Consider the following 23,120-nt stretch of genomic DNA (forward strand, 5'->3'; position numbering starts at 1 on the left):
CACACAATATTTATTTTTAATATATAGAAGATCCAAAAAATTGAGTTTGCGAAACAATATATTTGACTGGAGAAAATATTAATATATATATATATGAATTTAAAATAATTATTAATAATTTTTATTTAACTATTAGTTTAGATTCAAAATTAAAATTACTAATTATAAGAATGAATACATTAAAGATGTAAACAATTTTTTTTTGGTTTCTAATATTAAAAACAAAAAAAAAATTGCATATTTTTATTAATCAACATCGGTCAACGCCGGTCAACTGGTCAACATCGGATTCTGATGAACGTTGTACCGGAATAAAAAGGTTGTGATGTTGACCACATGTCATCATATAATTGGTATATGTGACCATGCAATACATATACTTCGTGTCGTTGGCAATACATTTTTAAAGTTGGAATGTGTGACCATGTATTGAACTGAGTATCTTTTTCCGGTAATTTAATAAAAATATAGATATATTTAATTTATTGGCATATTTGTAAATAAAATGATTAGTAGATGATTAAGAAATAATTCAAATACTAGTAAATAGTGAAAGTGTATGTTTTGCCAATTTTAAATAGTGAATGTACTAATTATCCAATTAAGTTTTAAAAATGTACTAAAACTCCAATTTTCTATTTTTCTTTTCTCAAGTTCAAATTTAGTTGATCTCTCTCTCCCTCTCTTTCGAACTTACAGACGTGTTTACGAACGCACACGTGTTTTGTAGCTCGAGCAAAGACCATCTGGTCAACGGACCAGTAATGGATCGGGATAATTTATTATATGAGAAAGACCAAAAAATTGTGCGATTACTATCTGATCTACGTATTCACGTGACCTGCAAGGCTGCAACAGAGTTAATTTGTAAAATAATATTTTAATAAGTACCTTGATGATGTTGTTAATAAGCTAAGTAACGTCAATGATCTCGGCTCGGCAACACCCTAGAAGTAGCGTCTAAGAGAACACGACGAGCTTGCACGGACCGATCACGAGTCTCTCGACGGTGAATAAGCCACGACTCCAGTCTCTTTATAAACCAACGTGGCGTTTCCTACACCACACACGTGTCATCATCTCCTTCTCCTTCGAACGTCCGAGCTCTTTAATCCTCTCTTCTGATTACTTATTTATATATCCGTCTTATGTATGCTATAATACCAAAATAGTCACTTTTACTTCTGGTGTCTGTCTGACTCTCTCTCTCTCTCACTCAGTATTCACTATTCAGTAACTCCCCTTTCTCACTTATCACTCTTTCCCTCTCTCTCTCTCTCTCTCTCTCTCTCTCTCTCTCTCTCTCTCCGTTGCTTGACTTCTTGTGGTCAGTGTGTTAATTAAATACATATAGCCGCCGGAGAATATGGGAAGAGCGCCGTGTTGCGAGAAGGTTGGTATTAAGAGAGGACGGTGGACGGCGGAGGAGGACCAGATTCTCTCCAACTACATTCAATCCAACGGTGAAGGCTCTTGGAGATCTCTTCCCAAAAATGCCGGTAATAATATTTTAACACATTTTTTTTCTTTTTCTTGCAAAATAAAAAAATCATGCAACAACTGCCACTGCACACAAGCTTAATTTTAGGCATAACATGGATTGTGAGAGTGAGAGACGACAGCAATCATCGTAGATCTCGTGGCGTAAATAATCTTCATGAACCATGGATTAATTGTTTGTAACAGATTCTAGAATGTTTTATTGCAACCTTCGTGTCAATTTTATTTCGTTCTTTTATTTATTTTAATTTGGCTATTTCGTCAAAGTCACAGTCACGGTGGGTTAAGTGAATGTACGTTTATGTAAAGTGCTGCCAAGTGCATGCCTTAAATGGTTATTTGTATATTATAGACTTTTAGTATACGGACAAACGTTCTAAAAGGAAATACAAAGTAACTAAACAGATGCGTATTTATGTATTTTTGTCCGTTGTACATCAATCATCTCAAGAATCAGATCAAATATCATATGACTGATTTGATTTGATTTCCAGCTCTGCTTTAATCCAAAGATTAATTAATGCAGTAGTTGGGATTTTTTTTTTTTTAGTTGTCTATGTGCATATGATATACAACTACAGTGATCAAAATGCTAATATAAGAATCTCGTGAGCAGTAAATAGATAGTCTTACTACTTCCATATTTGTATCTAAACTCTGACGTGTAGTATTACTTTCCTAATCATAATTTTTGTTTGGGTGTGAAAAGGTTTAAAAAGGTGTGGAAAGAGTTGTAGATTGAGATGGATAAACTATCTTAGATCCGATCTCAAGCGTGGGAACATATCTCCCAAAGAAGAAGAACTAGTTGTTAAGTTGCATTCCACTTTGGGAAACAGGTACTTTTTATTTATTAATCCAAAACTCTACTAATTTTGATATATTTTTTTATCCCTCTTCACTTTCCTCGATTTATATAATTCGGATTAATAATTATATATGTACTGTATGTATGTGGCGTAATAATAATATCATGTGTCAACCAAGTGAGTAAAACTTTGTTATTATTCGTTGAAAAAAAAAATCATGTTTGGTTGTGGTCTCCTCTCTAACGTTTGGGTGGTGCTAGACATTTTCTGTTTTAGTTGAGACAAACTAAATGTACTCAACTGTTTTACACTTCATTAGAAAAGCCATAAGACATAAATCTTTATTAGAAAGCGAGGATCTGTCAATGTTAGACAAGTATTTAATTTTTGATCGATTGTACTTGTGTCCACTAAATTATTGTAACTAATAATAGTAATAGATATCTAGAAGTTGCACGATTAGGTCAGCAGTCATGTCAACAGGGCAAATCAGATTTAATTCAAACTGTTCTATTGATTTCCATCGAGACACGGAGGTTCTCTTGATATATTCCTCCGAATTATGTTTAATGTCTTACGGTCGTGTTAAAATTGTGAATAGAGAGGGATTTTAATAATTTTGATTAATGTAATGTAGGTGGTCACTAATTGCGAGTCATCTACCAGGGAGAACAGACAACGAAATAAAAAATTATTGGAACTCTCATCTCAGTCGTAAACTCCACAACTTCATCAGGAAGCCGTCCAACTCTCAAGACGTCGCCGCCGTAATCATGAACGCTTCTTCTGCGCCGGACGCAAAACGCAGACTTGGGAGAACTAGTAGATCCGCCATGAAACCCAAAACCCACGGAACAATTAAAACTCGAAAAACGAAGAAAACGCCTGCAGCACCGCCGGGGCCAAACGCCGACGTAGCGGTGGCTGAAGAAGGAGCAGTAATGGTGGAGTTAAGTGGAGCCAAGGCTGAGCTAGGACCATGTGACTATTATGGAGATTATTGTAATAAAAATCTCGTGAGCATTAATGGAGTTTTATCGTTTGATGACGACATCACCGACCTTTTGTTGGACGAGTCAGATCCAGGCCACATATACACATCGTGTGGTGGTGAAGCGGAGTTGAATAGCATAATTAGAGTCTCTGAAGGAGCCAGAGGGATCTGCTCGGAGTCTTCCAGCCAAGGGAAACTCGACTGTCTTCAGTCTTGCCCGTCAGTGGACTCGTTTCTCAACTACGACCACCAAGTTAACGATGCGTTGACGGATGAGTTTATTGATTGGGATTGCGTTTGGCAACAAGGTAGCAACAATCGGTGGCATGAGAAAGAGGGAGCCGACTCGATGGTGTCGTGGCTTTTGGACGGTGATGATGACGCCACGATCGGGAAAAGCAATTGCGAGAACTTGGGAGAACCGTTGGATCATGACGACGAAAATGCTTTAGTCGCTTGGCTTCTGTCCTGAAGATATTGGTTGACCCGTACGTACTTACGTAATCTTTGTGTATTTACAGTTTGAATCCATTCCACATCGCATCGTATATCCCGACTTATCAATGTGCGTACGTAGGCAATAAAACTCATGGGGTTTTTGTAAGGTAAAACTATATATTTAGTCGTTGTAATAATAGTCTAAGAACTAAACTAATCTGATCGTTTTGTTTAATCTCGACGTATTATTTACTTTTTTTTTAATGGAATTTAATAAAGAAGGTACGAAAAATAGGTGTATATATATTAATTTATTTGGGGAGTGTGTGTATATACATATATCTATTGACATGTTGAATACGCCGAACTAGAAGAAAAAATTTAGTCGACGTACGGACAGATGAAGCATAAATTAACAAAAAAAAAACAAAAATTAGTATCTCAATCATTTCGAAGGCAAAGCTTTTTCACTTTACACCAACATATATAAAAGCTTGCATATATCACACCCGCGCGCGACCGCGAATCATCACGTGCCGTTCTAAGTGATTATTTTGAACGGAAGGTGTCAATGTGTCATGATCAGTGATAGATATTGAGTGATCTGACTTCTTTGTACGAAACTACAAACAGGTAGATATTTAGTTATTATGGACGTTGGAACAATAACACAGTTTTGTCCTAGTTATGGTAGCCACGTGAAATTAATTCAGTTCTGTAAATGTGTCGTAATTAGTATTCAAGTAGAAGAATTTAAACTAATGTTATATGTTAGTTAAATAGTATAATAAACATTTTTCTATATATGTTTATTTTAGTTTCGGACCGAAAATTGATCTTAAGATGTCTAGTATGTATGGAGTATGGAGTGTATGTCTAGTAAATTAATCACATGACCACTTAACAACTTTTTTTATTTATTTATAAAAGGGACCTAAAGACAATCATTTTTGTTGGGCAATGACCTACGCATTAAATATAGGGATTCTTAAATATATGTTTGGACGAATCATTTATGAAACAGAAAGCAACTTGCCATGCACAAAAATCCCAAGAAACAAAGGAAAAATGTTTGTTTGTTTTCTTTGGTTCTTTCTTTTAAGTTTATACAGAGTGACAATAAGGGAGAAAGTAAAAAAAGATGGTTTTCTCATAAAAGTCCAACTTGGTTCGACCTCTACGGTATCTGGAACGCCCACGTGATGTCATGTGCTTTTTTTTCTTCTTCTTATGAAAAAAAGAAAAATGGAAAAACCGATCACGGTGGTATCTAAAGTTTAAAGGAAAAAATGCCAAAAAAAACCGTATGTTATTTTTATTTGGATGTTTAATATCCAATACTTTTTGGTTGGAATGAAAATACTCAGTATATTAAATTTGATGTCAAATAAAACTTTATTTTTAAAAAATTGGTAGAATCAAACACATGACTTAACACACGTTAACATGTGTGACGGAATTTCTAAACCGGGTTTCAATTTCAGTCCCACAGTTTTAATAAATATATATAGTCTGTTTACTTAGCTATTCGATTATATTGAAGTAGTGTAGTGGTAATTGGTTTATTTTGCAACCAGTTGTATCCAGGTTCGAACCACTCCGTAAACCATTTTTTTCTATAAAAAAACTAGAGAGAGTTCTTCGTTGGATGAGCAGTAAGAGTCTGAGAGATTGTTTCTTTCGATTTTCCGATCATAAATTCCGATGATGAAGACTGAGATGGAGTAAGAGGGTACTACTTTGATTGACGAAAACAACACTAGATGCGTTAGTCGGTGACAGAGGCGGCTGTCGAGAAAATGTCTGCAACAAACGTACACAAATCGAAGAAATTGAAAGAAGAAGATTGTTTCTGCCGCTGCTCCTAGCCCTACCAATCGTATTACATCATTTATTTTCTATTTTTACATCAGTTTATTTTAATGAATAGTTTATATTTTGTTGATGCAAATAATTTGCATCAATTAAAATAAATATTTGCTTCGGTTATTAGAATTGATGTTCATTTACATCATTTCTAAAAATTATTGCAAGTATTACATCATTTTTACTAAATTGATATAAAATATTTGTATCATTTATCATAATTAATTTTAAATATTTATATCATATCAGAAAATTGATGTTGAAATCAATATTATAATAAATTATATGAAAATATTTTTTTCCTTTAATATAAAATTTAATTATTTATATTAAAATCATATTTGTTTATATATTCAATTTATAATTTAGCTATATTATTTATACTGTATTTATGGGATCCACACAAATAGTTGTTATCCCATTAGAATGTACGACTAAGTGAGAGATTATATAGGAGTGAGAACTTTTTTTGATACAGCCGGTGTGGGATAACAACTCTAATCGGCTATTCTGTTTTTTTTTTAAATTGTTTTTCTTTTGTGTGTTATTAATTTGAATTTTAGTTTTAGTAGATTAAAGATTAACATATTATTCTTTTTTATTTCTTTTAGTTCAGTTAATATAATAATTTTACTAGCATCATTTTGAAAATGATGTAATTTTTGGATCATTTTTCTAAGTGATGTTAATATAAATTAATAAATACATCAATCATTAAGTGAAGTAAATTTATATATTTTGTGTTAGTATTCTGAAAGTGATGTAAATGATTTATATTTGCATTAATTATAATGAAATGATTCAATAATAATATTGATTATTGTAACTAATGTAAAATTATAATTTTTGTATCAATCATTAAAAAGTAATTTAAAATAACATCACTTAGTTTTGTGATATTGTTTAAGTGATACAATATGTCTGTTTTTTTGTATTGTAGGACTATAACTGTTTCATCTCCTACTTAGAAGAGGTAATGAGATTATATTTAACATGAGGTTTTTTTTGGCATTTTTCCCAAGGTTTAAAACAAAGTTCCTCGTATAAGGAAATTATTATTATATATGACTCCTTAGTCCGTATAGAATTATCTATACTAGTATTTTTGCAACACTTTTTGCTCAAAAATATGTTTTTGGAAACATTTACCATTAAATGCTTATATTTATATCCAAACAAGTTTAGTTAACTTTCTCTACTATTCTTATAATCAAACAAAATTAAAATATTTTAAATATACATATATATATAATGTTCTACAATTAATATAGATATTTAGAAAATTTATTGTAAATTAAAAAAAAATATTCTCCTATCATCTCTTTTTGATTTTAAATATTAAATGTAGTGAATCATATATAATACATAAAGTTAATAAAAATTTATTTTTCTGCATATATCGTCATTTGAATTTTTTTAAACGAACATATATTATTCAATTAATATACAAAGTGTGTGTTCAACATACATATATAGTATATATATCGCATAGTAAATTATAAAATTTTAAGAAGTTTATAATTTATAACTGATATACCTAAATTTCATAAAAAAGTTTAAAAATATGAATATTTATTGATATTTTTTTAAAAATAACACAAATGAGTTATATATTACATGACAGATTATACGACATGTCATGATTGAATTGATAATTCTAAAAATGTAAAATATCACTAATATGATATTTTAATACGGGTTAAATTCTCATTTTATTATTTTAACAACACTAATATAAAATATAGCAAATCAAACTGATTTAATTAATTTGTATTAAACAAAATTATTTTGCGGTATACCGCGGATTATATATTAAATCACTAAAATTAACAAAATAGTACATTAGCAAAATTTGTATTATAATAGTATATTAATAAAAATATTATATAAAAACTTGTCATGTAGTATACTGCATGTCATAATATACTATTGTATATAATTGCTCAACACGCAAGCTGAAGAAGACATTGAGACAAAAAATTTTATTTTTTATTTTTTTAATAATTTTCCAATCATAAGAAATATAAACATAGAGTACTTACTTACAGAGCCGAAGTTTTTCTTAAAAATAGCGTTTTTCTTAAAAATAGCGTTTTTGATATCTCAACTATCCGAGTCTTATTACAACCTTCCCAATTATTCACTGAAAGCTCGTCGTTACTCGTACTCGTAGCTGCGGCTTTATCTCGACACTCGTTTTTGGGCTTCTTTACGCACCCCCCGTATTAATTATTCTCCAATCTTAAAGCCCATTTTTTTCGGTACAATTCGACTGTGGGTTAGATTGTTAAATTATTAAAACAAAAGGACTTAAACCGAAACAAAATAAAATATTAGGAGGAGAAGAAGACTTTTTCTCTCGTCACCTCCGCGAAACAATGTGGGAGAGAGCTTATTAAAACTAGTCCCGGGCAATCGGCAGAATCCGATTAAACCGAACCGGATAAACCGAAAGTTTCGGTTATCGGCGCTCGAGTTGTAAAGAAAGGAAAACCGATCGGCGAAATTAATTTAAGAATTCGGTTAACGGTTTGGTTCGGTTCGGCAGAGCATAACCGATCGGTTTTACATAAACCGAAATATATATAGGAATAAAGTTTCATTAATCCTAATTCCCTTCATTTTTTCTCCCTGCGGCTGCTTCTTTTTCTCTCTCCGAAAAAATGGTGAAGCCAAACCTTTGAATCCATCATCATCTTCTACAACTCGTCTCTTGCTCTCAATAGAAGAATCCTTTTGGTCTAAATTCGTTAAACTCTAATTTACTATTGGTAAGCTGTTCTTCTTTCTTCTTCTAAACAATTTCAAAGTCAAAACCTGACCCTAACTTTGTTCAAGTCGATTGCTTTGTTGTTATTCTTCTGATTTTTATCTCTTTTCTTTATTCTTCTGGATTTTTCCAGATGTATTAGTTCAAATCTTAAATCCTAATTACTTTGTTATGTTTATTTCAAAGTTTAAAACCTAATTTTAATTAGGGTCGTTTTGTTTTGTTTTTTTTTTTTAATTTCTGCATCTGTTTACATAGATCTAATGCTAAAATTTCTGAGTTTTGTAGATCTAATGACGGTTTGGTAGATAATAATGAGACAGAGGGTGAAGAACTTGAAAGCACAGACTCACGGCAGTTCACACGGCAGAACCATCTAGAAACGATGCCTAACCCAAAACCCTAGATTTAGATGGATTTGAGCTTTTTTATTGTAATTTGGATTGGGCTTGAGATTTTATTAGGTTTGGCCTTTTAATTTTGTCAATTGGGTTGTTGTTATTGGGTTTTTGCGATGTAAATATTTTTTCTTGCAAAAAGTAAACCGAACAAAAAACCGAATAAACCGAATACGAAAAAATTCGGTTCATCTTCGGAACAAAATTTTTTGTCAATAACCGATCCGAACAAACCGATTTCCGAACCGACCCGAACCGAAATTTATTTCGGATCTATTCGGTGGGATTTTTTAAAAACCGAATTTTTGCAAAACCGAACAAACCGATCTGAATAAACCGGTTAAACCGAACGCCGAGGACTAATTAAAACCATTCATAGTCCGACATGTAACCCAGCCACGTAATTACAACGCTTGATCACCGTTCGTATTAATATGTGACTAAATGGACGATCCAGATCACGCCATGTCATTGTAGTATCCTTCCTTCCTTCTTGCTTGTCGAAGAAGGGGAAGAAAAAAAAACAGAGAGATCAACATTACATGAGCTTTTTTTATTTATTAAAATAAACAGATCGAGAGAGTGAGCTTTTCAATCCAAAGAAATTAAAAAAAAAAAAAGAAGAAGAAAAGAAGATGGCGAAATCTCAGATCTGGTTTGGAATTGCCGTAGTGGCGGCGTTGCTTCTAGTTTCAGCCGTGGCAGACGATGATGTGGTTGTTTTGACGGACGATAGCTTCGACAAGGAAGTTGGTAAAGATAGAGGAGCTCTTGTCGAGTTTTACGCTCCCTGGTATCTCTCTCTCTCTCTCGAGATCCTAATTCTTCTTTAAATCATCTTTTGTTTGTTTTTTTTGTTTTATTTGGGATCATCATCAAAGTAGTAAGTAAGAAGTAGCTGCTGTAGATTCTAAAGGATTCCGATGCGATCCTCTTGTAGTGTTGAATTCGTTTCGTTCGTGTGGATTTGATCTGTAAATCTTTATGTTCGATTTTTTTTTGTCTTGGAAATGATAGGCTAAGGAGGCATGTTGATTGATTTCGATTTGTATCTCTCTAGATTTTTTTATTTTATTTAACTTGAGCAATTGGGAATGATGATGATAGGTGTGGTCACTGCAAGAAACTTGCTCCCGAGTATGAAAAGCTTGGGGCAAGCTTCAAGAAAGCTAAGTCCGTCTTGATTGCAAAGGTCTCTTTTCTCTGAGATTCTCTATTTTTTTTTCTGAATTTATTATTCATTCAGCAATGAGATATCTCGATTGTGATTGTTTCAACTTCTATCGGTGAAGGTTGATTGTGATGAGCACAAGGCTGTCTGTACTAAATATGGTGTTAGTGGATACCCGACCATTCAGTGGTTTCCTAAAGGATCTCTTGAACCTCATAAGTAAGCAAAATCTTTTTTTCTTCTTTTCTCCAATCATATTATTATTGTTTATTTGTTGGATAAGTTTTTCTTTGTAATATAGATCAGTGAGTGTTTTTTTTTCTTCTTTTCTTTTCATGTCAAATAGGTATGAGGGTCCACGCAATGCTGAAGCATTGGCTGAATACGTGAACAAGGAAGGAGGTATTTTCATTGGTCATACTGTATAGTAGCTAAGCTTGTTTCATTTCGGATTTTTTCCTTTTCTGTGAGGGAACTTGTTTATGAGCTACATTCAGTTTGGGTGAATCATTTGTTTTTTGAGACTTTGTTTCTGCGAGATGCAAGTGTGTGCAAATTGCTGAAAATCATACCCTGATTGTGATTGACGTCGCTTTATGATAACTGCTCTGCTCATCATTAGTTTTTTTTCCTTGCTCTGTTCGATAAATTTTTTTCAACTGTGCTTACTTGTTGTTGAACAAATATGTTTTCAGGCACCAACGTAAAATTAGCTGCAGCTCCACAAAACGTGGTTGTTTTGACACCTGACAATTTCGATGAGATTGTTCTCGATCAAAACAAAGATGTCTTAGTCGAATTTTATGCACCATGGTAACTCATTCTTACTCATCTCTCTCTCTCTCTCTCTCTCCACTGTGATGGTTTATTAGTAGCTTTCTTGCTATCTTCTCATTTCATTTTTCCATCTGCCAGGTGTGGCCACTGCAAATCACTCGCTCCTGTAAGCTCAACTATCTGTTTGCTTTTTAATATATTGATAGATAATCAAATCCCTCTTCGCTTCATTGCTGATGTTTTTTCTTTATATCATCAGACATACGAAAAGGTAGCCACAGTTTTTAAGCAGGAAGAAGGTGTAGTCATCGCCAATTTAGATGCTGATGCACACAAAGCCCTCGGCGAGAAGTAAGTTTGACGAGATCTTTTTTACTTGCCGATTTTTACTGTTCCAAGTCATTGTATGTTGTTTCACAAAACTCATAACATAAAAGACAAACTACCTCTTATATTCTTCAGGTATGGAGTGAGTGGATTCCCAACATTGAAATTCTTCCCAAAGGACAACAAAGCTGGTCATGATTATGACGGGGGCAGGGATTTAGATGACTTTGTAAGCTTCATCAACGATAAGTCTGGGACCAGCAGGGACAGTAAAGGGCAGCTTACTTCAAAGGTTCGGTAAAAACATGTCTTTCTGCAGAATCATCATTGGACTCGGAAATTGAAAGCTTATGTTTATTCTCTCACTCTCTCATAGGCTGGTATAGTTGAAAGCTTAGATGCGTTGGTAAAAGAGTTAGTTGCAGCAAGTGAAGATGAGAAGAAGTCGGTGTTGTCCCGCATCGAAGAGGAAGCAAATAACCTTAAGGGATCCACAGCAAGGTATGTAGTTTAGTAGTAACGCTTCATCTATACATTTAGATAAGATCTCTCTTTAGTTCCTGAGGTTTCATGATGTCTCTACAGGTTCGGAAAGCTTTACGCGAAACTCGCAAAGAACTACATAGAAAAAGGTTCGGACTATGCTAGCAAAGAAACCGAGCGGCTTGGACGCGTCCTTGGCAAGTCCATAAGCCCGGTGAAAGCTGATGAACTCACTCTCAAGAGAAATATCCTTACCACGTTCGTTGCTTCTTCTTAAAGCCATAGCTTCAAGCGCTAAGAGAATAGGAGTCTGAGAGACTCAGATAACTGATACGATTTGTAGAGTCGTCGTCTTGAGATTTTATGTTTGTCAAGATCAAGATCTGTGGTTATTTTTTATCTGGATGGTTTCTGAAACTCTTTTGGGCTTGGCTTCTGTCTTTGGTGACGATAATCATAAACTTCATCAATCCCTGTCGAAAATAGTTTTAAAAATTATTCCACAGGGAAATATCTAATCAAGTAAACGCAAACGACAACGCAATTTGTTAAGTGTGGAGCACAAGGCTCGAATTCATATGGATCGTAAGTCCGGTTCAGCTGGGGTAATATGCAAAACAAGAAGTTTAATCGATTATTATTTAATTATGCTAACATGGGAGCTCAACATACAATATGTACAAGTTTGATTCCAGCCGTTCATCTTATTAGCCCTAATCCCATGTCAATGTGTGTATTATTAGAAAACCTATTAATTTATTAGCATGTGTAACCTGCTTCTTAAATCAAAATTAACAGATCCCTCTTCCTTAAAAATAAATTAAAAGTCTAGATAGTATTGACATAATGGGCCTTTACCGAATCAAATAAATGGCGTGAGAGTTGGTGGTTTATTATTTTTCTCTTTGGTGGATGGATAATTAATGTCAAGTAAAAGAATTGGTGGTTGTTTGTCAGTCGTCGTCACTCTTTATACTTGAAGAGAAAAAAACGCACAAGAATCGCAGCGCAGCGTGAAACATTCAAATTTTGTTGGTCCTTTGTTTCTTTTCAGCATCTGCATTTATACTGACTTTAGTATGACTTTCCCAATTAAATTTATTTAAGACGTTCTCTAAGAGCATTCTTATCGCATATACTATGAATGTCTTTAGTACTTTTTAAAATATAAATGTAAGACATTAGTAAGGAGAAAAAAGAAGAAAATGTTTTCTACAAGATATTAAAAACATCATTATAGACTCTTCTAACTTATATGTCATTTTTTTACTCGTTTTCAATTCTATTATAATTTTATATTTATTTTTTTAGTCTGAATTGGATACTTCCATTATTATCACGGATAAATATGCCCTTACAATAATAGATAAATCGTCAGTTTATTCCCAATAAAAAGTACAGTACCCTACTTACTCATCATGATTTTTTTTTTAGAACCTTCACGAAAAGAGATCCAACGGTCAGGATTTGTTTGGAGGTTGAAAAGTATTACTAGTAAGTAGTAACAAAAATCTCGCCATTTATTGCAACAGCAATCATCTGATTTATGTCTTATCAACTTATCTTATCTCCCCAAAACTCTCTGTATGCTTCATCAATTGGAGTCTTCATTTTTCATTATGGATGGATATGATCATTTTCTTGTTGTCGGATGAGAAATTCGTACGTAGCTTACTGCTAGTTACTTACTTAATAAATTTAATGCTTTCCTACATGATGAACCATTTTAATTATTTCGGTATTAAAATAATTTTATATCGAATATTACGGAATGCATGTGCTCTTTCTTTATAAACAAAACCTAGAGCGTCTCCGTCTCTCTCACTAAAATTCTCCACTGCTCTCACATTCTCTCTCTCTCTCTCTCTCTCTAGACACTAATACACCACTGTGAGAGATTGTGATGGAGATAAGGTATTGGCGGAGGAGGTCGAGAGGATACCAAAGGCTAGATGGGTCGGTCAAGAAGGCCACATCGGGTCGAAGAAATGTGCAGCGGGTCAACATGGATCCGACCCGGAAGAGACGGTTTTGGAGGGTCAAGATAGTGCCGAAGCTAAGGATCTTGAAAAGGGCGTCGCCTAAGAAGCTTCTTACCTGGCTTCGAGATGCTTACGTCAACATGATGCTGCGCCTCGCCAACTCTCGGGTCGTCGGGTCATCTTACGGGTACGGCGAATATGGCTACGGGCCGGGTTTGGCGTCCAAGGAGTATGACGAGAAGAAGCTGGTTGAGATTTACAAATCTATATTGATTGCGCAAGGGAATCTCCTGCACCCCGATGTATCTAAACACTCTTCCAATTCTATCCTACTCTCATCTCATAAACCCTTATGTAACTAAATCCATTCACATATATAAAATGAAAAATTATCGATGTTAATGGTGTGATCGTGATGATCTGTATTAATTTAAACTTTATACTCTTGTTAAGCTATATATAGTGGATCGGTCCATCTTTTCCCATATATCGAATTAAAATCAAGATTTGCATTTAAGTCGTAACAGGTAACCAGCTAAAGTTTTAAATGCTTAGTTCACCGGGATTTGTGGCATTGAGATTAATGTGTTCTTTAAAAAACTAATATAGTATTTATGTTTGGTTGACTTCCTGTTTGCTTGACCATTTACGCTTTTAATTCGTATCTTTACGTGTGGTTGTGATATTTGTAAATCGTAAGTAGCGACCAATTTTTAAAACATTGTACTTGATTGTTCAAAGCACCGTCATTGCTTACATCATAGCGAAGTCAATGGTTTAGCCTTCCTAACATGGTTTCGGTTTGTCTTATCAAAGCTTTATTCACGATTTAATCAAATCAAGCTGCAAAAAAAAAAAAGGAAAGATTTACAAACTATAATTGTACGCATCGATTGATATGGGAAAAATGTGCTTAACAGAGACATTTCACTGTCTCGTCGCAGACGTACCGTTGACAGTCGTAGAAAAGCTCATAAACGATTAGATAAAGAGCTTTCTGTATACGCGGATGCATGCATGGACTCGGAGGAGATCACGTGAGGGGAATTAGCTAGTGGAACCTAACCTTAATCCCGGTCCGGTAAGCAGGCTCCACAATGGTCCGGCTCTGGCTAGATTCGAGACAACATTAATTGTCTAACACTCGATACTACCCTCGGCACCATATACAATGTCAAGTGATACTATAACGTTAGCACTTAATTAGCATTAATAACAAAGAAAAGAACTACCGGATGTAATCTTTTTGTTTTTGTTGTTGTTGTTGGTAATAGTGGTTTGGTGGTGGGCAAGAGAGCCCCACATCGACAGTTGGAGTCCACGTGGGCATGTTGTGTACATTTCTATATCATTTCGATATCTGTCATCAAAAGGGGCCAGGCTTGTAACATGCTCAGGTGCGGTCCATAGAGCCAAGCCCGGCTCACACATCTAATAGATTTTTTTTTAAAATTGCATTTTAATCAATCAATAATCATGGATTTTTTAGTTTTCACAAGTTAATAACCACTAATGTTAACAGTATACGTACGGGTTTAGTTGTGTGTTTACTGGGTGGTGGACATAATACAAATTTTCAACCTGCAAAAAAATAATATGCCAAAACAACTCTTCAACCAACTAAATTTAGGTAATGCAAATTATATATTAAAGAAAAAAACATTATGTATATTTCTAACAAAAGATAATTTTGAGATAAATGTCTCGTTTCTATAACTTAAAACAGCTTGTAATTTTTATATATGCAGAATACGAGATAATAAACTCGGTAGAAAGAAAAAACAAACAAACGATAATCAGAATTTAATTTTTTTTTTTTCCTGTATCTACCAAAATTTACTGATATACATAATAAAGATATAATTATAGCAGAAAATAATGAATGATGGTGGAAAATAATAATACTAATGTTAATGTGGGCAATTACGGCAGGCTGGCTGCTGATGGGACCAGAGTTTTGGGGTTGGTGGTGTCTGATTCGTCTGGCTGAGAAACAAAGTACAATTTTCATTTCTTATTTTGGTAAACGAAATTTATTGTTTAAAAAAATAAGAGCCACGTAAAAAAAAAAATAATAATTTATATATATTTTTAATTTAATTTCTCTCTCTCTGATAATCATAACTTTCTTCTCTTCCCTCTCTCGTTGAATAGAAAAGAAAAGAGAAAAGTCTCTTCGGGAAAAAAAAAAAAAAAAAAAAGACACAGTTTAGTTTTGTTCTGTTTCTCTCTGCGATGATCTCTTCGGTTATGATCTTCAGATTTGTTTAACTTCGGTCTCTGCTGCGTTGACTCAATTTTCTTGTAAGAGAAGAGAGGATATATAAAAGAGACCAGGTCGGGATCTTTCTCGGCAATGCGACGCTGGTTCGCCGCGAAATCCCTCTCCAGAGAGGAACCATCGTTTTCGCTATTCTCTTCTTCGGCGACGCGTTTCCTCAAGTCTCTTCTTCTTCTTCTTCTTCCTCTGCTTTCAGATCCAAGACATGTCCGCTAATTCTCATCCTCCTAATTCCAAAAACGTCCTCTGTAATGCAGCCGCCGGTGCCGCCGCTGGTAAAATAAATATATATATGCTCTGATCTACTTCTCTTTCCCACAAAACCTTTTTTCTTGGTTTTTTTTTTTTTTTGATTGATTGATTGAAAAAAAAATTCTGATTCTTTTTTTTTTTTAAGGGGTTTTTGCGGCTACGTTTGTTTGCCCTCTTGATGTTATAAAAACGAGGTTTCAAGTTCATGGCCTGCCCAAGCTCGGTGATGCAAACATCAAAGGTTTACTCCTCTCTTTTTTTTTTCTTTTCTTTTCCTTTTTTGAAATTGGCTCAACAAAAAAAACTCGGGATTGCGCTGATTATATATATGGATCTACTTTATTCTGATCAGGTAGTCTAATTGTTGGCAGTCTTGAGCAGATCTTTAAGAAAGAAGGCATGCGTGGCTTATACCGGGGACTTTCCCCAACTGTGATGGCTCTTCTCTCCAATTGGGCCGTGAGTTTTTCTTTAACTTCTTCTTCTTCTTGCTACCTGTCTATCCCCTTTGTTGGATTCTATTGGACTTCTTATTTGGAGCTGTAAGACTTACTTTTGCAGATTTATTTCACAATGTATGACCAGCTCAAGAGCTTTCTTTGCTCAAAAGGTTACTTGCGCTTTTTTTTTTACCTCAAAAAAAAAAAAAACCCTTTCTTAATCCCTTATTAATACCTCATCTCTGTTTGTAATTAGATGTGGATCGCAAACTCAGCGTTGGTGCTAACGTATTGGCTGCTTCTGGTGCTGGAGCTGCTACTACCATTGCCACAAATCCTCTTTGGGTTGTCAAGACTAGACTTCAGGTCCGTGTTTTTTTTTCTTTTCTTTTGCTTCATGTATGCAATCATAAGGAAACAACTATGTGGGGAACCTTAATTAGTAGTATACACAACACCTGCTTTTTTACCAACTTAGAATGTTGTTCATTTTGTGTCACGATAAGAATCTATTTCCAACACCTTGTTGATTCTCCTTCAGACACAAGGAATGAGAGCGGGAGTTGTGCCATACAAAAGTACGCTGTCTGCTCTAAGGAGGATAGCTTACGAAGAGGGGATTCGAGGATTGTACAGGTTTTTTTTCCATCTTGCCCAACACTTTCTTCTGTTAACTGATGATCAAAGAAGGTCTTTATTTTATTTTAAAAGTCTTTCCATTTCTCTCGCGCTTTGTGCCTACCAAAACCAGTGGTCTTGTGCCTGCACTAGCTGGTATCAGTCATGTTGCCATTCAGTTTCCTACATATGAGATGATCAAAGTCTACTTGGCCAAGAAAGGTATAATCTTTTGAACTGGATGAAGTAAAGAAAAAGGTAAAATCTTTGTGGAGATGAGATCAACTAAAAAAAAAAAAGTTTGTGAACCCAACAGGTGATAAATCAGTCGATAATCTCAATGCTCGTGATGTAGCAGTTGCCTCTTCGATTGCCAAAATATTTGCTTCCACATTAACCTACCCGCACGAGGTGGAGGTTACCTCTACTCCCATCGTTCTCAGTTTTTTTTTTTTTTTTTTAGGGTTTTATATGACCTCCTGTTGTTCTTGATCACGCGGCGTGCAGGTTGTAAGAGCTAGGCTTCAAGAGCAAGGGCACCACAGTGAGAAACGTTACTCAGGCGTAAGAGACTGCATCAAGAAAGTGTTTGAGAAAGATGGGTATCCCGGTTTTTACAGAGGCTGTGCCACTAACCTCCTGAGAACAACTCCTGCAGCAGTAATCACTTTCACTAGCTTCGAAATGGTGCATCGTTTCCTTGTCACCCATATACCTTCGGAGCAAAGCTCTATTCTTTAAATCTACTAGTATTTGTTTTTGATGATGATGACGACCAAAGGGTTATCATTTTTTACACAGTTAAAAATGGTTTCCCCCTTTTGGGGAATAAATCGAAAATAGGAGTTCGTTTATGGCTCTGTTGGAGAAAAACATAATCTTGGATTGAAGTGCATATTAGAAACTTGAGAGACCCACAGAGAATATTAGTATAATGTAAGACTGATTGTTTTCATTTCTCTCTTTTTGGTACACACTTTTTATGATCTAGCAATGATCGTCGTCGTCAACAGCTCTCGGCTTCATGTATTTATACTGGACCTCAAAATATATTATTCTGTTTTTAGCCTGTTATGAAATATTTGGGCCTTAAGTTATTATGTTTATGAATTTGACTCTGTTTCTTCGTTATAGATTAGCTGCCGAATAATAAATCTCAGCTATGATACATTATGGTTATGAATTTGACTCTGTTTCTTCGTTATAGATTAGCTGCCTAAAATTAAATTAAATGAAAAGGAAAAAAGCCAATGAAATCGAATAATAATGAAATTGATGGGTTGTTGTTGCACTTTTCCCTTTTTTTTTTTTTTTCAGTATCTATCAAAATAAAACATGGGATACTTGTTTTAGTTTCTTTATTTCTTAATAATTATTATAAATGTGATTTCTCTTTATTTACGGTTTCATCCATTATATATAAATAAATGGCCAAAAAAAAAACAGAAAAAAAAAAAAAACAATTCATGGTGATGCAAAAATGTGTGTTTGTTCTGCAATCGTTTGGTTTGGTAAAATGTATTTTGCGTTGATATTCAGCAAATTTGTATGGCTAACCGCACTACTACTTTACTCTATGTATGAAATGAAAGTAGTTGCACGCACTACTTGGAAAAAATATTACTATATGGTATACATTTTACTGATTTTACATGTACAACGTGTATAACAAAATCGATTTTTTTATTTGTGAAAATTCCTAATTAAGCTAAGCAACAAAAGAAAAGGATCCGAGAGCAAGGGGAAAATAAAAGGAAACATAGAAATCGAAGGTACATCTTTTGTGACAACATGTGATTTCGTAATTCCCATACGATTACAATGATGTTTGTGGGATCTGGCATCTCATGTGACGTGAGTGCGGTGAATTTTATTTCTTTATTACACTTACACCGTTTTATTTTTATTTATTTATAGGATGTGATATAAATAGTATTAATTAAAAAACGACAGAATATATATCGTGTTTGTTACAATTTTTTTATATAAACGAAAATGCTTTAATTTCAAAATTTGTCACTCCTATCATTGTATGAAAAGTGTAGTCAGAGTTTTCATTATCATTTTGTATACATATTATATATAGTACACAAATACTATAATTTTTCGATAATCCCTTTATTTTTTAAAAAAATAGAAGGAAGAAATCAAAAGGTGGATTATTAGGGGATAAAAGATGCTTTTAATTCACCAAAATTAAAATAGAAAAAGGCAAAGCTGAATATTGAAACATCATCAAAAACTGTCTTAAGGAACTATGATTGAATCCCACATGCTCTGTTTCTCCTCTTTATTCTTTTCTCCTCTATTTTTTTTTTTGTTTAATCCAAAGGTTTTCTAAAGGTAAAACCCAGTAATTTCTTTATTATATATGATATAGTACTATATATTAATATGGCACTACTGTTCATTCATTTTTTTAAATAAAATATTAGCCTGCTCATGATGATCATTCCTGATTGCATTTTGAATTTTCAAAATTTTCAACTTGGAGAAGAAAACAGAACAAAACAAAACAAAAATTAGTTGCTAAAAATGATATGCTTATTTTTGTTTTGGTTTAGGCGTGAAGGAAGGAAGAAGCGGGGAAACTGATCGACACGCGCCAAATCAAGCGAGTGGCCTAAATACGGAAAAGAAACGAAAATACGTGGCAGTTAATGATTGGTTCGTTGACTTGAGTGACAGTCGGGTCGTAGCACCAACCACATTCTACGTGGGTCCTCTCGTCAAAGACGCTCTACGTGGGGTTTACCTGCTAGGCCCGGATTGGTTTCACACCGAACCTGTCTGATTTTATAGGTCCGGCTCCGAGGCGCTGATTTGAATTTTTTGAACGTTGAAGCTCTCTTATCTTTTCCTTTTATTTTATTATTATTAATAATTTATGGTATGTAACAAAATAAATCTCGAGGGATGTCTTACTCAGAAAATATCGCCGTCAATGTTTGGTGGTGTGATCTCATTTGGCACCGTAGACACGTTGACACGTTGCCCATATCCAATGTTTATCATCATCTATCGATCGACAGACCTAAACCGTGTTTATAAAATAAGTTCTCATTAGTCACTTAATTCTTCTAAGTTCGTCCGTTATGAATTTTTTTTATTAATATACAACATGATCTTCATAATCTTTCTATGAAGATGATTGATTATGTTGTAACGAGAATAATTTTTTGATTACGTACGTAATAAATACTACAAAGTCATAATTTTACCGACCGTTATATTTTTCGGTGAAAAAGAATCCTATGTTAGTTACCAAATAATAATGAATGAAACAACATATTTAATAGTAGTAATTGGGTAATGGACCTAATTGCAGTAACTTTCAACTAACTCTATATACATTTTCTCTCAAGGTATATTTGGAAAGGAATGTCTCGCCTAACATTCTTGCTTTTCTTATAACAACATTAAAAACAAATAAAATAAAAAAGCAATTCATTGTATTTTTAATTAATTGGTTGTTGTTCTTAATTAATTTTAGGCCACTCCAATACTACTACTACTACACTAAAGTATCATTAAAAAAAAAAAAGATTTATAATTTCTTTGCTTCTAAAGCATTGCAAAGACACATGGAATCAACTAAATTCTATATAACTAGTGTTCTATCTACATCGATTTGTTGCTGGTTTTAACGCGATACATCATCATCATCATCTCATTTCCATTCTTCAGAAACTTACATTATAATTTCTTCCATCGAGCATACATATACATATATGTATATGTATTTGGATAAAATATAGAAAATACAAAAAATAGCAATATGTCTATCTAAAATTTGGAGATTCCATCTCTACCAATAGCTAGGATTCAATTAAATAGTTATTATACTACTACTTGTGAAGTGTCTATCCAATTCCTTAATGGACCGCAATTGAGGAGTATGGGCCGAACACTTAAGAAGACATGCCCACGAAGGATTCAAAGCTTGGTAACGGTCACCTCTGGTCAAGACAAAATCTTTTTCGTGTTTTGCAGTGTAAGGGTTCATAGTGATGCTGGCAAACGGATAAGGTTCGATTCACCTAGGTTTAAGTGAGCTGTCAGAGGTGTCTTCTTGGGTGTATAAAAGGAGAGGGAGCCGCAGAGAAGCGGCCAACACAATACTAAGAAAGAGCTTGAGTAGCAAGCAGGTTAGATCTAGAGTGTCTTGAGAGTAAAAGAGGACTTACCTTCTTAGCTCGGTTGTATAGACTCTCTAGGGTTGTCTAAATCTCTCCTGGTCTCTTGTGCTCGGGTTACAAACGTTTTATAAGACCTTGTGAGCTGATCAGTTAGCTCACCAAGACGTACCTTAGCCGGTGTTTGGCTTTGGGAACTTGTAATCCGTGTGTCGTCTCTTTTCTCTCTACTTCTCTCTTCTCTTCTTCTACAAACAAACATACAGAAAACATAGCATCGGTTAATAGCAAAAGAAGATCAAATCCCTAATAAGTGGTATCAGAGCCTCGGTTGAAGATTATAAAGGTGGTGGATTCCTCTTCTCAGGCTAAAGTGTTCCACAAGAGGTCCGAAGATCTAGATTCAGCAGGTAAAAAGTTCCTTACTTGGTTCTCTGAGTTTAGGTAGCTTGTGCTGTTCTGAAAGGTTTAAGGTTGTGGAATCTAGTTGCATATCTGGGTAGTGTTCTGTGGTCAGTGGTGAAGGAACTCTTCCGGTTAGCTTGTCTAGCTAGGTTGTGATCAGATCTAGCAAGGATAGAGTAGATGGAACCCACTCAGGCCAAGTTCGAAGTTGAAAAGTTTGATGGGGAGGGTGATTTCTCAATATGGAAGCATAGGGTATTAGGTCAGCTAGAGTTGCTTGGCCTATTATCGGTTTTGAAGATTGATGAGTTATCCTCACCTGAAACGGAGAAAGAAGACGAGTCAGATCTTAAGTGGAAGGCTAAAGATAGAAGAGTCAGAAACCTGATCGGTATGAGCGTGACTGACATGGTACTGAGAAAGATCATGAAGAACAAGACTGCACAGGGGATGTGGGATACGTTGGAGTCTCAATACCAAGACAAGTCTCTGCCAAACCACTTCTATCTTAAACAATGGTTTTACAATTTCAGGATGGAGGAAGACAAGAATCTAGATAGAAACTTGGATGTTTTCAACAAACTCGTTTCAGATCTAGCTTGTCTTGAGGTGGAGTTAAGTGATGAGGATCAGTCTGTTATACTCCTGAACAGTCTACCGTCACACTTCTCTCAACTAGTTCACACTCTCTAAGTATAGAGGAGGAAAGGAGACTATCACTCTAAAGGAGATTGTTCAGTCAACCTACTCTCTAGAAACAGAGTTGAAGCAAAAGGGTAACTACTTGACAAAGACAGGAGGTGAAGGACTCTTTGTGCAGCAGAAGCCCAAGTTTGAGAAAAAAGCAAATCCTAAAGCTAAACAACAGAACAAAGGCAAAGTTCAAGGCAAAAACAAAGAAGACATGTTGGATTAGCGGAGCTGAAGGACATTTTAAGAAAGACTGTCCAAATAAGGGCCATATTGAAGCTGGTGTTGGACAAGCAGTTGGTTCTGAGCTTCTGATGTTGACAGCCTCAGAAACACAAATGAGAAAAGGTTGGATACTCGATTCGGGTTGCTCGTATCATTTAACCTATAGGAAGGATCTTATGTTTGATCTGGAGGAGATTAACGGAGGAAAGATATTGATGGGAAATGATTCTTACTGTGAGATTACGGCTATAGGGAAAGTAAAGATTGGTAATCATGACAATTCGGTTGTCATACTAACCAAGGTCAGATATTCACCTACCGCCAAAAGAAATCTGATATCTCTTGGTCAACTGGAAGCACAAGGATGTTGGTTTCAGTCAAAGGATTTCAAACTAAAGGTTTTCAATGAAGATACAGAGGCTTTGACAGGTGACTATAAGGATACGCTCTATATCTTTGATGGAGAAGCAGTAATCGAGCAAGCAAACTCAGGAGTCGAAGTTGGAGATCAAGCCATGCTTTGGCATAGTAGGTTGGGACATGTGAGCACAAAAGGTT

General features: G+C 34.7%; 4 protein-coding genes and 1 long non-coding RNA gene across 20 annotated transcripts; all 5 read left to right on the forward strand.

Annotated features, from left to right (window-relative positions):
- The first annotated feature begins 1,152 nt into the window (after positions 1–1,152).
- LOC104793735 (transcription factor MYB12-like) lies at positions 1,153–4,033 on the forward strand. The gene is made up of 3 exons (XM_010520144.2): positions 1,153–1,499; positions 2,210–2,339; positions 2,947–4,033. Exons 1-3 carry the CDS (start codon positions 1,367–1,369, stop codon positions 3,773–3,775), a joined length of 1,092 nt encoding a protein of 363 aa, XP_010518446.2. The 5' UTR covers positions 1,153–1,366; the 3' UTR covers positions 3,776–4,033.
- A 3,958-nt stretch (positions 4,034–7,991) lies between these two features.
- On the forward strand, positions 7,992–8,980 carry LOC147943079 (uncharacterized). Its single transcript, XR_015560142.1, has 2 exons — positions 7,992–8,378; positions 8,666–8,980. It is a non-coding gene; the product is annotated as an uncharacterized LOC147943079 (long non-coding RNA).
- A 189-nt stretch (positions 8,981–9,169) lies between these two features.
- On the forward strand, positions 9,170–12,003 carry LOC104793736 (protein disulfide-isomerase like 2-1). 2 transcript variants are annotated; one of them, XM_010520145.3, is made up of 10 exons: positions 9,170–9,568; positions 9,883–9,967; positions 10,068–10,165; positions 10,293–10,348; positions 10,642–10,759; positions 10,862–10,889; positions 10,983–11,074; positions 11,186–11,342; positions 11,427–11,551; positions 11,636–12,003. In XM_010520145.3, the coding sequence occupies exons 1-10, from the start codon at positions 9,411–9,413 to the stop codon at positions 11,808–11,810; spliced, it is 1,092 nt and encodes a 363-aa protein (XP_010518447.2). In that variant the 5' UTR covers positions 9,170–9,410; the 3' UTR covers positions 11,811–12,003. The 2 variants fall into 2 exon arrangements, with proteins under 2 accessions (XP_010518447.2, XP_010518448.2); XM_010520146.3 differs by having other exon boundaries at positions 9,236–9,568; positions 11,427–11,555.
- A 1,292-nt stretch (positions 12,004–13,295) lies between these two features.
- On the forward strand, positions 13,296–13,917 carry LOC104793737 (uncharacterized). The gene has a single exon (XM_010520147.3). The coding sequence runs from the start codon at positions 13,437–13,439 to the stop codon at positions 13,875–13,877; it is 441 nt and encodes a 146-aa protein (XP_010518449.1). The 5' UTR covers positions 13,296–13,436; the 3' UTR covers positions 13,878–13,917.
- Positions 13,918–15,596: 1,679 nt separating this feature from the next.
- Positions 15,597–18,061, forward strand: LOC104793738 (nicotinamide adenine dinucleotide transporter 1, chloroplastic). 15 transcript variants are annotated; one of them, XM_087455419.1, is made up of 9 exons: positions 15,597–16,071; positions 16,194–16,289; positions 16,420–16,507; positions 16,610–16,658; positions 16,745–16,854; positions 17,030–17,124; positions 17,240–17,328; positions 17,423–17,517; positions 17,614–18,061. In XM_087455419.1, exons 3-9 carry the CDS (start codon positions 16,448–16,450, stop codon positions 17,845–17,847), a joined length of 732 nt encoding a protein of 243 aa, XP_087311545.1. In that variant the 5' UTR covers positions 15,597–16,071; positions 16,194–16,289; positions 16,420–16,447; the 3' UTR covers positions 17,848–18,061. The 15 variants fall into 15 exon arrangements, with proteins under 15 accessions (XP_087311545.1, XP_010518450.1, XP_087311540.1 ...); XM_010520148.2 differs by having other exon boundaries at positions 15,624–16,071; positions 16,401–16,507; XM_087455414.1 differs by having other exon boundaries at positions 15,626–16,071; positions 16,401–16,507; positions 17,423–17,523.
- Positions 18,062–23,120: the final 5,059 nt, after the last annotated feature.

This window comes from Camelina sativa, chromosome 6 (assembly GCF_030686135.1).
Source record: "Camelina sativa cultivar CO46 ecotype springtype chromosome 6, ASM3068613v1".
NCBI classification, from domain to species: domain Eukaryota; kingdom Viridiplantae; phylum Streptophyta; class Magnoliopsida; order Brassicales; family Brassicaceae; genus Camelina; species Camelina sativa.

Bases quoted from the DNA above. Each gene is read 5' to 3' on its own strand.
- LOC104793736 (XM_010520145.3), top strand. From the start codon at position 9,411: ATGGCGAAATCTCAGATCTGGTTTGGAATTGCCGTAGTGGCGGCGTTG. The intron at 9,968-10,067 runs GTCTCTTTTCTC...CTATCGGTGAAG, and splicing joins AGTCCGTCTTGATTGCAAAG to GTTGATTGTGATGAGCACAA. The intron at 10,166-10,292 runs GTAAGCAAAATC...CATGTCAAATAG, and splicing joins GGATCTCTTGAACCTCATAA to GTATGAGGGTCCACGCAATG.
- LOC104793737 (XM_010520147.3), top strand. From the start codon at position 13,437: ATGGAGATAAGGTATTGGCGGAGGAGGTCGAGAGGATACCAAAGGCTA.
- LOC104793738 (XM_087455414.1), top strand. From the start codon at position 16,002: ATGTCCGCTAATTCTCATCCTCCTAATTCCAAAAACGTCCTCTGTAAT. The intron at 16,659-16,744 runs GTTACTTGCGCT...GTTTGTAATTAG, and splicing joins GAGCTTTCTTTGCTCAAAAG to ATGTGGATCGCAAACTCAGC. The intron at 17,524-17,613 runs GTTACCTCTACT...CGCGGCGTGCAG, and splicing joins CCTACCCGCACGAGGTGGAG to GTTGTAAGAGCTAGGCTTCA.
- LOC104793735 (XM_010520144.2), top strand. From the start codon at position 1,367: ATGGGAAGAGCGCCGTGTTGCGAGAAGGTTGGTATTAAGAGAGGACGG. The intron at 1,500-2,209 runs GTAATAATATTT...GGGTGTGAAAAG, and splicing joins ATCTCTTCCCAAAAATGCCG to GTTTAAAAAGGTGTGGAAAG. The intron at 2,340-2,946 runs GTACTTTTTATT...AATGTAATGTAG, and splicing joins CATTCCACTTTGGGAAACAG to GTGGTCACTAATTGCGAGTC.